The sequence below is a fragment of the Ochotona princeps genome, chromosome 16 (assembly GCF_030435755.1).
Source record: "Ochotona princeps isolate mOchPri1 chromosome 16, mOchPri1.hap1, whole genome shotgun sequence".
Lineage (NCBI taxonomy): Eukaryota > Metazoa > Chordata > Mammalia > Lagomorpha > Ochotonidae > Ochotona > Ochotona princeps.
In genome coordinates, this window is record NC_080847.1 from 27,722,669 (window position 1) to 27,736,365 (window position 13,697).

The 13,697-nt window shown below is 46.5% G+C and overlaps 1 protein-coding gene across 2 annotated transcripts in view; it reads left to right on the forward strand.

Annotated features, from left to right (window-relative positions):
* Positions 1-2,282: 2,282 nt before the first annotated feature.
* The window catches only part of BRD7 (bromodomain containing 7), a 39,392-nt gene continuing 27,977 nt past the window's right edge, over positions 2,283-13,697 (forward strand). For both annotated transcript variants that reach the window (XM_058673999.1, XM_058674000.1), the window contains exons 1-2: positions 2,283-2,592; positions 3,019-3,227. In XM_058673999.1, coding sequence (XP_058529982.1) covers positions 2,544-2,592; positions 3,019-3,227 — 258 coding nt within the window. In that variant the 5' untranslated portion in view covers positions 2,283-2,543. The remainder of the gene's footprint in view (positions 2,593-3,018; positions 3,228-13,697) is intronic.

The window sequence follows — 13,697 nt, forward strand, 5'->3', positions numbered from 1 at the left end:
ATAAATAAACCTGTGTTATTTTTGGTCAGGATACGCTTAAATAACAGAACACTGGACTTATGACTGCTTATGAAGGACTAAACTATTGTAACACTATAGGGGAGATCAGTGGGGGAGGGGACTTAGCAAGAGGGGAGGGGCAATCCCAGAGTCTGCAGAACTGTATCATAAAATACATTTTTTTAAAAAAAATTAAAACGTTAAAAATAAATTACAAAAAAGTTAAAATTTTTAAAAACAAACTTTAGTTTTTAAAAAAGATTTATTTATTTTTATTACAAAGTCAGATACACAGAGAGGGGGAGAAACAGAGAGGAAGATCTTCTGTCCGATGATTCACTCCCCAAGTGAGCACAACGATTGGTGCTGTGCCAATCTGGAGTCAGGAGCCAGGAACCTCCTCCAGGTCTCCCACACAGGTGCAGGGTCCCAAAGTGTCGGGCCGTCCTCGACTGCCTTCCCAGGCCACAAGCAGGGAGCTGGATGGGAAGTGGAGCTGCCGGGATTAGAACCAGTGCCCATATGGGATCCCGGTGCGTTCAAGGCGAGGACTTTAGCCACTAGGCCACGCCATCGGGCCCAAAAAAAACTTTAAAAATAACAAAGAAAGAAAAGAAACGTTGACCTGTAGATGAGAAGGCCGGTCTGGAAACGCAGGAACTAGCGGTTATCTCAGGCGAAAAGGCTGGAGGGGAGTGGATCATTCAAGTTCTTGTTTCTTTCTGTTCTTTGAAAATATTTTAATGTGCATGTTAATTGTTTATTTTATTTTTTAAGAATGTGGTTTTTTTTATTTCTGAAAGGGAGACTTGCAGGGACAGACAAGAATCTTCTATCCACTGGTCTACTTCTCAAATGGCTGCAAAAGCCAGCATTGGGACAGGCTGAAGCCAGGAGCCAGAAGCTTCCTCTAGGTCTCCCTGTGGGTGCAGGGGCCGAACAACTTGAGCCATCTTTTCCAGGAACAGCAGCTACTTGAACCAGCACTTATATGGGATGCCAGCGTCACAGGTAGCAGGTTAACCTACTGCACCACCACACCAACCCAAACACATTAAGATTTTAACTTTAAGATTAGAATCCTAAGGCCCAGCATGGTAGCCTAGTGGCTAAAGTCCTCACCTTGCATGTGCTGGGATCCCATATGGGTACCGATTTGTGTCCTGGCTGCTCTACCTCCCTTCCAGTTCTCTGCTTGTAACCTAGGAAAGTAATAGAGAATGGCCCAATGCTTTGGGACCCTGCATGCATGTGGGAGACCCAGAAGAGGCTCTGGGCTCCTGGGTTCAGATTGGCTCAGCTCCAGTCATTGTGTCCACTTGGGGAGTGAACCAGTGGACAGAAGACCTTCCTGTCTCTCTTTTTCTCTGTAAATCTACCTTTTCAATAAAAATATATAAATCTTTTTTTAAAAAATTAGACTCCTAGGACCAGTTTTGGAACTCAGCAGGTTAAGCTGCTACCTGCTACAACTGCATCTGTATGCAGTGCCAGTTGCTCGACTTCCTGTCCAGCTTCCTGCCAACGAGCCTGTGAAGGCAGTGGACAAAGACCCAAGTACTCGGGGAGCTGGATGGAGTTCCAGGCTAGCCCAGCTCCAGCTGCTGCAGCCATCTGTGATTGAACCAGCCCCTGGAAGAGCTCATTCTCTCTATTTCTCTTTGGGTCTTTCTCACACTGCCTTTTAAATAAGTAAATTTGCTTTTTAAAAAAAAACGATTAGAATCCTACAGGCAGCAACATCCTGAGCTTGCTAGTTCTGGCAGATATAGAGTCCAATAAATAATTATTAAAGGGAAGAAACAGAAGCAAGGGAACGAACACAGGAGTTGTTGGAGGAGGAAGCATAACAAAGAAAATAAAAATGAGGAAAGGGACCAAAAAGAAGAAGGGAGGAAAGAGAGGGAAGAGACAAAACAGGAAAGGAGAGGAAGGTAGGCCAAAAAAGACAAGAGGAAAAACATAGCAGGGCACCCAGTCCAGTCCCTGCTCAGCCCTTAGCCCCAGCTCCGCCTCCTGCACACCCGGCTCCGCCCACAGCCCCAGCTCCGCCTCCTGCACACCCGGCTCCGCCTCCAGCCCCGGCTCCGCCCACAGCCACAGCTCCGCCTCCTGCACACCCGGCTCCGCCTCCAGCCCCGGCTCCGCCCACAGCCACAGCTCCGCCTCCTGCACACCCGGCTCCGCCTTCAGCCCCAACTCCGCCTCCTGCACACCCGGCTCCGTGGGCTGCTGCAGCGCCACCGCCGGCCGCCAGAGGCCGCCACGCGCAGCCACCGTCATCCGGCGCGCGCGGCCGGCCCTCTCTCCCGCCTCAGCACCGGCCGCTGGCTGCCCCGCCGCCGCTCTCGGGCCTCGGCCGGGTCTCGCGCGCCTTGTTCTCGGAGAGGGCCTCGCGCCGGGCGGCGCGCGCCGTCCCCCTGCCTCGCGGCGCGGGCTCTCGCGGGCCCCGCTCCCGCCCTCCGCTCGCCTGGCCCGGACCGGAAGCGGCGCCGCACGGCCTGGGCCTGGCGCGGGGGGCGGGCACCGGGGCCCGGTCGGACATGGGCAAGAAGCACAAGAAGCACAAGTCGGACAAACACCTCTACGAGGGTGAGGAGGGGCGGGGGCGGGGGCGGGCGAGGCCGCCGCGGCGCCGCAGGGCTTGGGTTCTTCCGAACGGACCCTCGCTCGAGCGCCCGAGAGGCGGGCCGGAGTCCCCGCTCCTGTGCCCCGGCCGGCCCCGACCCCCGCGGCCGAGTCGGCGCAGACCCCCCGGGCGGCGGGGGCCGGCGGCGTTCGATCCCGGGTCGCCCCTGGCCGTGGCCGGGTCTCTGGTGGGGCCGACCCAGAGGCCCCCGAGCGTTCGGGGCGGGAGGCGGCGCCGGGGCGAGGCGCCGTCATTCAACAGGTGCTTGTGGGGGTGCGGGGGGCGCGCCCGGGGCCGCCGGGGCCAGCCGTGCCTGTGCCCGCCACGCCTGGGCGCCGCGCGCGGGGCGTCCCGGTCAAGGCGGTTGCTTGCTTTGTGTGTGTTTTCAGAATATGTGGAGAAACCTCTGAAGCTTGTCCTCAAAGTGGGAGGGAACGAAGTCACCGAGCTCTCCACCGGTAGCTCCGGGCACGACTCCAGCCTCTTCGAAGACAAAAATGATCATGACAAACACAAGGACAGGAAGCGGAAAAAGAGGAAGAAAGGAGAGAAGCAGGTTCCCGGGGAAGAGAAGGGGAGCAAACGGAGACGGGTCAAGGTAAAAGGGGCTTGCGGGAGGGCCCCCAGCAGAACGGGACCCAAGGGTGGCTTCCCTGGAGTCCACCCTCCATCTAGGATACCAAACACGCATGGTGGGGGGAGCCAGCAGCCCCTAAGGTGATCCGGATCTTTAGGCTTGACATCACTTGGGGTTCCAACGTGGCTTTGAAAGTAAACCTTCTAATGGCCGCATCTCTCATGAACTTGAAAGCGACATTTGTCTTGTGGCAGAAAAATCATCAGCGGCCTGTAATAGCTAGGATGTCAAGAACAAAAGTATTTTCTTTACCATTTACGTTTAATACAAAAGAGGCAGTGGATATGTTGCTTTGCCTGTTGGTCAAGATTCCTTTCAGGCCTGATCACCTCTGAAACCATCCTAGAACTGTGCACTTTCCAAGTGTAACATCCTATCAAGGGTCCTCAGCGTCAGGTGCTGGGGCTGGAGGGTGGGTGTTTGCAAGGGTTAGTTGTATAACTTTCCTTAAGTTTCTCTTTGCAACTTCTGAAGTCTTTTCCTTCCTCAGTTTTAATTGCCTATATTTAGACCAAGACAACATACAGGTCTGCTACCTTTTCTTCCCTAAAGTGTAAATGCCAAATATCCAAAAAGTTTTTCACAGATTTCAAGAGTTACAGAATTAAATACACAACATTTGCTTCTCCCCCAAATCACACAGGGTCCCCGCTAGAAGTAACCTAATATTTTCTTTTCTTTTTTTTAAAGATTTATTTTTATTACAAAGTCAGATATACAGAGAGAGGAGGAGAGACAGAGAGGAAGATCTTCCATCTGATGATTCTCTCCCCAAGTGAGCCGCAATGGCTAGTGCGAGCTGATCCGAAGCCGGGAACCAGGAACCTCTTCCAGGTCTCCCACGCGGGTGCAGGGTCCCAATGCATTGGGCCGTCCTCGACTGCTTTCCCAGGCCACAAGCAGGGAGCTGGATGGGAAGTGGAGCTGTCAGGATTAGAACCGGCGCCCACATGGGATCCTGGTGCGCATTCAAGGCGAGGACTTTAGCCGCTAGGCCATGGCGCCGGGCCCCATAACCTAACATTTTCAAAAATTAATTTTCATTAGTGGAGTTACAAACATTTTTAAAAGTGCTGCACAAAAGCAGACTCTATCACTGTGGAGTTTTACTTTGTCAATTTCCCAGTGTTTCTTTGATCACTGCTACTTAGACCTGTTCGCCCTCAACTGATTCACTCCGACATCACACTGCAATAGGCAGAACCTTGAATTAGCATTCATCTACGGTTTCACAACCCATCTCCCCTTTCAGCCAGAGAATCATGACAGTTACTGCTTAAATCCACATTCACAGGGCTTTTAAAATCTGTTAACTAGAGAGTAAATGGTCTTACTGATTGTTTGGAAACTTATTCTAAAACCCATCAAAGTTCAGTTCCCCAAAAGCTGAGGTGTTTCTTTTTGGACACGCCTTTGTGATATCCATGCATCCCCTGCTGTAGCTCTATAGGCGTCATGAGACACCTAACTGCTCCCCTGGGTTACATGTCTTCCTTCTTGTAGATTTAGTCTCTTGTTCTGGTGGATTCGGAACTCAAGATTTTCTAGAGAAAGTAGGTGTAGAAGTAGATTTGTTCAACATTGATTGTGTTCGCACATGGACTCACACATGTTGATGGTGTGGCTCAAAGTGGAATGTTTCAAATTATTTCCTTGTAACGTGTCTAAGACCTTGATGTACTACTGTCTTCCGGCTTCTGAACGTGCTGTTGGGGGGTCTAGTACCATTACCGGCTACTCATGCTTTTTAAAGATTTCCTTAATGTGAAAGGTAGAATAACACAGAGAGAAATCTTCCATCCACTGATCACTCCCCAAATGGCTACTACAGATTGAGGCCAAAGCCCCAAGCCAGACACCCCATCCTGGTCTCCCAGGAGGAGACAGGGCCCAGAGACTTGACTATCCTCTGCTGACCTCCCAGATACACCGGCAGGAAGCTGGGTGGGAAGCAAAGTAGCCATGATTCAGACTGGCACACTGGTGTGGGATACTGGAATCAGAAGCAGTAGTGTAACCCACTGCACCACAGTGCTCCCTCCTAGGAGAAGGCTTTTCCCAGTCATTGTTCCGGGTCTGCCCAGTGCTCTGACCTCAGGCCAGCATGTGTCCCACTTCAGACTCATGGCTGGTTCCCATGTCCCTGAGCTTGAGCTGCTCCTGGACTCCTCTTGCAGTTGACAGCCTCTGTGCTCAGGCGGTGTTGTGTTCTTCGTGTCCTGAGGGAGCCTGTTTGCCTTCCAGCTCACAGAAGGGCTGACACAGGCTGTCTATTCTCATCTCTTCTGTTGACCCTGTTCTGTTTACGTCGTAACTCTTCACTAGAAGTTGAAGTAATTGCTTTTAAACACTTACAGTTTTAATACTGACATTTAGCATTGAGGCACACTGCTGTACTCTTACTGCTCATTGTTCATTTCTTTTTCTTGATTACATAGTATTTTGTTGTATAGATGTGTTTAATAGTACTTTTTAAATGTTAAAAGTACTGCCACAATGGTCTCATTGTACATACATCTTTGTGTGTGTGTATGATTGATGTTATTGATTTGTTTTTATTTGAAAAGCAGGTTTTACAGAGAGAAGGACAAATAGAAGAGCTTCCATCTGCTGGTTCATTCCCCAGATGGCCACCTCAGCCAGAGCTGAGCTGATCTGAATCTGGGAGCCTGTGGGCACCCTGTCCAAGGCTTTGAGGCATTTTTCACTGTTTGCCTGTGCCATAAGCAAGGAGCTGGATCAGAAGTAGAGCATCCAGGATGTGAATCTGTGTCCATGTGTGGTGTGCGTGCCACAGGACAGAGAATTAGTTTGCTGCGCCACTGCACCAGCCACATACACATATCTTTCAATGCTTTATAAGGGTATCTTGAGGGTGGGTTCCTGGAAGTGTGACCTTGTGTCCCAGCCCCTCCGCCTTTCCTGACTGCAGCTCTCATCAGCCCCCTTCTCGTCTGATGCCATTGTATGTTAGGGTGTGTGTACATCCCCAGTCTCCTCCGGCTCTCACACCTGCAGCGTGGGACTTGTGGATGAGGTCAGGTAGCAGCTCTGAGAAGGGGTGTTGCCCCAAGACTAAGGGCTGCGTGGATAGTTCCAGATTATCTGGGATGCCATTGGTTCTGCAGTCGCTATTATGGTCTTGTCTTTTCAGGCTAGATCAGGGGTGGAGGAAGGGTTCTTTCTGCTTGTGTTGTCAGGAGAGGAAAACTTCAGGCAGGGCTCCTGTCTGAGCTGGGCTCTGGACCTCCAGGGAGTTTCAAGAGCACAGACTGCTGCTGGGCTGCCCTCAGAGTCGGCTGTGTGCCATCTGTGGGCTGGGAGGGCTCTGGCGGAATGCCTGTCACTGCCATGCGGCACCAAAAGAAAGAATGGAGGGCACCGTTTTCCTTTTAGCTTGCTCTCCTTAATGGCATTTGTAACTGCTGTTCATATTCCACTAGCCAGAACTTCCCACGATGACTACCTTAAATCTTGGGAAGCTTGGGAATTCTTTTAATTGGGAAGAGTGATAAGGACATTGTACCACCTAAAAATCAGGAAATCTGCTCCTTAGGAAAATGAAGTTTAGAAAAGTACTTACATATTACATGAAGCCTTATAATCTTAGAAATGTCTTAGTTAAGTGATTTTCTTCTTTTGAAAAGGAAAGCCTGTTGAAAGCCCCACAGGTAGACTTGGTAGCACCCAGCACTGAGGATCTGTGCTGTTGAAGGTGAACAGAGGTATTAGGCTACAGCCTGCCTTGGTTTAACCTGACTGCATTCTAGATACTGCCTCTGTGAAAGGGGCTGCATTTTGTTTTTAACTGTATGGATGCTAAGATGTTGGCAAAGAATTTGTATCAGTGTTACTCTTTCCTGCAGGTTAAGCTTTACATTTTCTTTCTCTTTTTTCTTTTCCTTCTTTCTTTCCTTTTTTTTTTTTTTTGTTGTTGTTGTTGTTGTTGTTCTTGTTTTGCTGTTTTGTTAAGGTTATTTATTTATTTAACAGAGAGAGGAAGAGACCAGTCTTCCATTTGTTGGTTCACTTCTCAAATATTCACATTAACCCAATTGGGCCAGGCCAAGCCAGGAGCCAGAAACTCTCTCCTGGTGTCTCACATGGGTACAGTTTCCACTGCCTTCCCTGACACACTAACAGGGAGCTGGATTGGAAATAGGACAACCAGGAGTCAAACTGGTGTTCCAGTATGGTGTGCTGGCACCACAGGTAGTGTCTTACCCCACTGCATCATATTGCTAGCCCTAAGCTTACATTTCTTTCTTTTGAGACATTTATTTTTATTAGAAATGCAGATTTACAGTGAAGGAGAGACAGAAAAATCTTCCATATACTGGTTCACTCCCCAAATGACCACAACATGCAAAGCTGAACCAATCCAAAGCCAGGAGTGTCTTCTGGGTCTCCCAAGTGCGTGCAGGGTCACAAGGTTTGGGCCATCCTCTGCTGCTTTTGTAGGCCATAGCAGGGAGCTAGATTGGAAATGGAATAGTTGGGATATGAACTGGGATGTGAACTGATACGGGATATCAGCACTTGCTGGTAGAGGATTAACCAATTGAGCTATCAAGCCAACCCTGTAAACTTTGCATTTTCAAATCACTTGTCCTTTTAGGTTTTATTTTTTTTAAAGGCAGAGTGACAAAGAGGTCGGAGAGACAGACAACTCTTCCATCTGTGATTTGCTTCCCAGATGCCAACAATGGCCAGGACTGGAAGTCAAAAGCTAGGAATTTCATCCTAGTCTCCCACGTGGGAGGCAAGAACCCTGAGCACTTGGTCCAGCAGAGGCAGCACTCAGTTCCAGGCACTCTGATAAGGGGTACAGATGACCCGGTAGCACCTTGAATCCCTGCCCCGCCACCCCCACCCCAGTCAGTGTAATCACTCACTGTGATTACTGAAAAATTATACATAGTATTTTACAAAAAAAGAGTGTGTGTGCTACATGCTGGGTTCTGTCTTGAATGTTACTTTACTCCGTATCATAATCCTATGAAATCGATATTATCATCTAAGATTTATTTTACTTGAAAGATAAATGGAAAGGAAGAGTCAGAGATCTTCCTGGTTCATTCCACAAGTGGCCACAATGACCAGGGCTGGGCTAAACCAGGACCAAGAGCCAGAAGCTTCAGGTCTCCCACATGGGTGCAGGGGCTCAGGCTCTGGACCATCTTTTCATTGCTTTTCCAAGCTTATCTGCAAGAGACTGGATCAAAAATGGAGCAACCAGGGCTCAATCCAGCACCCAGATAGGATACTGGGGTTGTAGACCACAGCTTTACCTGCTATGTCACAATATTAAATGCCCCCATTTATTCTTTTTTTTTTAAGATTTGCTTTAATTGGAAACAAAAATTTACAGAGAGAAGAGACAAAGTTCTTCATCCACTAGTTCACTTCCCAAATGGCAAAAATGACCAGACCTAAACTGGTCTATAAAACCAGAAACCTCCTCCAAGTCTCCCACACAGGTGCAACATCCCAGGGACTTGGCCCATCCTCTGCTGCTTTCCCAGGCCATAAGCAGGAGGAGGGAAGCGGGCTGGGTGGGAAATGGAGCATCGAGACATGCCGTATGGGATGCTATTGCTTGCAGGCATAGGCTTAACCAGTTGAGCCATCACACTGGCCCTATCACCAGCTTTTTTTAATTGTAAAATGCATATAACAAAATTAACCATCTTAGCCATTTTTAGTTTTAAGTGTATTTACATTGTTGTGCAGTTTCTAGAACTTTCTAGAACATATCATTCGTTCAGCCCCTGGCAGTCACCACTCTACTTTTTCTGTGAATTTGATTGCTTCAGATAATTGTGCAATCATACACAGTATTTTTTAACTGACTTATTTTGCCTAGCATGTCTTCAGAATTCATGTATGATGTAGTTGGTGTCAGAATTTTCTCTTTGAGACTGAAAAAAAAAGATTGATTAATGTTGTATGGGTATGCTACATTTTGTTTTATCTTTGCATCAGTCACTGGACATTTGATTTGCCTCTGTCTGACTTTTGTGAATAATGTTTCTGTGAATGAAAGTTTTACAAAATTTGATCACAGCCTTGATTTCAGCAGAATTGCTAGATCCTGGTAACTTTTTTATAGTGCTCGAATAGTACATCTCATTTTGCCCCTGAAAATGGCTTCACTCTTACCGAGAAAAGTCGTTGTCCCAGCAGGTAACATTCTCACTCTGAAGTTCCCGAGATTACATAGAGCCAGGCATCACAGAAGACTTTGCTCAGGAAGTGCGTTTGAGTTGGGCTTTGGGAATTGGGTTAGGGCCAGCTTGGCCACACAATGGGTTAAGCCACTTGCTACCAGTAACTCCCTTACGCTGTGTGCAAGCTGGTTCACCTCCCAGCTGCTCCATTCCCGATCTAGCTTCCTGTTAATATACCTGGAAAAGTAGGAAGAGATCATAGTTGAACTGTCTTGGGCCCCTGCCCACATGGGAGACCAGATGCAGCTCCAGGCTCCTGGTTTCATCTTGGCCCAGCCCTGGCTATTGCAGCCATTTGCAGAATGAACCAGCAGGTGGAAAATTAATCTCTTTCTCTAGCACTGCCTTTCAAGTTCTTTCTTTTAATCAGGTTCAGTGTGTGCATATGTTTACTTAGCGTGAAGTCAACTCTAAGAGAAGTAGTAGCCTTACTGTAATTGTGTAGAATATTTCTTTTGCTGTTGTACAATTATATAGGCTTTTTGTTTCGTTTGCTATAAAAACACATATGTATAAAGCCAAGAGCATTCTTTCTGTATATTTTTAAAGGTGATCTGACAGCCTGGTTTTCATGATATGCAGACTTTGGAAGCTGATGCTTGAAGAGAAGGCTGTTTCTCTGTAGATTTGAGAATAAGGAAGTTCACACACTAGGCAAAGGATTGGTATGAGCAATAGCATGAAGATGGTGGGTGTGAGGTTGTACAACTAGATACAGAATACATGGGGGTGCAGGGCAAGATCTAAAAGGCAGTTGAGGTCAGCTGGGAGTTTGATACACACTTAGTAAGGAATCGGGAACTTTCTAAGTGGAGAAATTCTGTTATACCTCAGTACCGTTCATCAGCACTAAATAAATACTCCAGGCAGTGCAACTGTGAGGAGAGCTACCTAGGGAGCTCTCCACTAAGAAACAATTCTTTCTTAAAACTCATTTGTTTTTCTAAAAAGCATAGTTGTAGTCCAAATTATATGTTAGCAGCTTTACAGTTCAGCGTCAGGTTTGTATGATCAAATTAGGCTTGTTTCATTGATTGGTAACTTGTCAGTTAAATGAGAAAGGTTGCTATTTTAGGAAATCTTCACAGGCATTAGCACATACAGGATATTATTTAAGAGGCAGAGGTTAAGGACCATTTTTATTTCAAAAAAACAGAGTGCGAGCTAGCGTTTACTGATACATTCCCAAAGGCCACAGTGGCCAGGGCAGAGCTGGGGGGTCAGAAGGAACGCAGCCTAAATCCCATGGGGGACGCCTGCTATGACACCCAGGCTGAGAGGCTGGGAGGGGTAGAAGTCAACTCAAGGCTGCTGTGGCTTTCCCCCCAGTGTGCCTTGGGTAGCCCTCCTGAAGGAGTTGTCTTCGTCCCAGAAAAGAACGACTCTTATCGGGCATTTGGGTTGCATTGCTTCTCTCGTAGAAGGGTCATTTGTTCCTTTGGTGACTACTTATCAGCTACCTGTTACCTGGTTAGACACAGCACTGGGCTCAAATGATGAAGATAAACAGTTCCTACAAGAGCTCAGAGGTAGGGGGAGTATAAGGTACAAAAGGAGAAATAAACTGCATGGCCTTAGTGTGAGGGAACTATTGCCAGGGGCAGAGGACAGGTTTGAGCATTCTTCTTGGGAAGCTAAAGGGAAGGCGTCCTAGGACACAGTAAACTTGTATACACATGCTATTTGCACTATAGATCCAAAAATGAGATGCAGTTGCAAGGTAGTAGAACAGTTTTTTGTTCAATGTTAAAATCAGCTATTGAGGTGGAATTATGACATTGTTTTGCATTTAAAGTGTCATTTGAATCTATATGAGTTTATATCCTTCAAAAACAGCTAGTCTGAAGAACAGTATCTATTACTTAGGACTACAGTGGTTGATTCACCTGTTCCCTGTTCTAGTGCTACAGATTTTTTTAACAGAAAAAAAATGAAAAAGGATGTTTAATTTGGAAAAGTTTTAGAATGTATGCATGATTTTTCATCATACGTACTTTCCATTAACTTTTTGAGGAGTCTTCATGTTTATAGATTTTGAAATCATAAACTTAGATTGTACTTTCTGGAACCTTTTTGAGGCATGCTTTGGAGTATATTAGGCATTACTGAACTTAGAAGTACAGAGCTCAGTAAGACAAGACCCGTCCTCAGAATGCCAGTCAGTGAAGCTAACGTGTCTATAATGTTGAGATACTAATAATCCAAGTGGAGACCTGCTTTGAAAGTACTGATAAATTAACTGCTTGTTGTCAAGTCAAGGGCAAATCAGAACCTAGTCTTGGAATAAGAGCGGTGTGTGTGTAGTTAGAGAAATGACCCCTGACCTGCTTCCTGCCACAGACCTTCATACTCCCTCTCTGAGTCCGCCACCTGGAGTACTGTTCCCACCCACAAGCCTGCACCTCCAGCCTAGCTGGATTCTTTCTCCTTCCGATCTCGACTCGAGTGTCTTAGCTCACAGAAACCTTCCCATACTTGTCCAAGCTAAATTAGTTACACCCAACAGTGACTCTTTGTAATCTGTTTTGCTTTTTCTCTTTTTTTCAATGAATTGCTTAATGTCTGTCCACTGTTAGATTGAGTTCCCTAAGAGCATGATTGTGTATTATCTATCATTGTATACCCACACAGTAGGGCCTCACGATTGATTGAACAGGTGCCCATCGCGTGCCAGGTAATGCACCAACATTTTGCTTATTCTCTATTGCTTGGTCTTCAAAACAGTCCTCTGTGCTGTATATTATTGTGACTGCCTTAAAGATGAGAAAATTAGACTCTAAAAATTATACAGCTATCCGTGATCTTATAGCTAAGTATATAGTTTACCTATAGTTTGCCATTAATAATGGCAAAGAGTTTGTGCATGTGCTGCCAAAGCAAGCAGTAATAATGGCAAAGAATTTGAACTCATTTTATGGTAACTTTACTGCTTCCATGACTTCCAAATGTTACCTTGTGGTTTTTACAAGTCTGTGTTACTTTACTGACATTTCCAGTAAGGTGCTATATAATTCTGGATCAAGGAAAAGAAAAGCAGAAGGTTGAGATCAGAATTTTAGGTGGAGAATATCTATAGAGACCAAAACATCTTGTAAATGTGAGAAACTGGGATTAAAACTGGGAGGCAGTGTGTGCAGAGGCACGTGTTTGGTAGTCTGAAAGCTGGGTCTCCCAGGTCCCAGTGTGACAGTAACATGCTGTTACATTTCCATTCAGTTTGCCATACATTTTTATGTACTCTTTCAGACTCCTGATCCCCAAAAGATTATTTTCTTCTGCTGTACTTGGTAATTAAGTAATTGCTTTAGCTGAAGCTAACTGGGCGAAGTCTTTACAGGGGTAGTTTCCAGACTCCTAAATTCCCTTGGTGCTTTTTTGACTTTTCTATTTCATGACCTTATTTGACTGTCTCACTGACTTTGTATGATAAATGATAAGCAGTTATTATAATAAATCTCCATCTTGGGGCTGGTGCAGCAGCTCAGAGGCTAATTCATCTTGCAGATAGTAAAGAGGTCCAGGGAGAGTTAAGGCATTTCCTGAGACCACACGGTGCTGTAAGGTCAAGATGGACCATTGTCACATCAGCAACTGTGGCCAGCACCGTCTGTTTCTATAAAAGCTTTACTGGAAAACAGCCACAGCCATTCCTTTATGCATTGCTCTTGACTGTTTTCATCTACAACAAGGGTTTAGTATTCACAACACACTTTATAGAGCACAAGAATTTTACTCTGTTCATTTGCAGACAAGTTTGCCAGTTCCTACTGGAGACTGTTGGCACTGATGGTAGGTCCTGGTCCTTCCCACCCAGGGAAGGGCAGAGCACGCACTGACTTCTCAGCTGTCTTTGTCTTCACATCTCGTAGGAGCGTCATCCCTGCCTCACCCGTGGAACACATCATCTAAACTGCAGCCTACAAAGAATCCGTGCCAGTTCTTCTGGGCAAAGCATGCAAACCTCCAAAGTCAAGAATTACTGCTGCAGACTAAATATGTCATGAAGCTGTAAAAACAGATAACCAGTCCGCTTAGCTTAATGGCAACTGGGCTCGAGTACATAGTGAGCACAGTTTATAACACTGTCCACTGTAGCTTTGTAACCAACCTAACATTCTATATTAAGTGCTTTGGACCCTAAAACTGGAGTGAAAACCTATACAGTGATTTTTGAAATATTCCCCGTGCCAGCCACATCCAG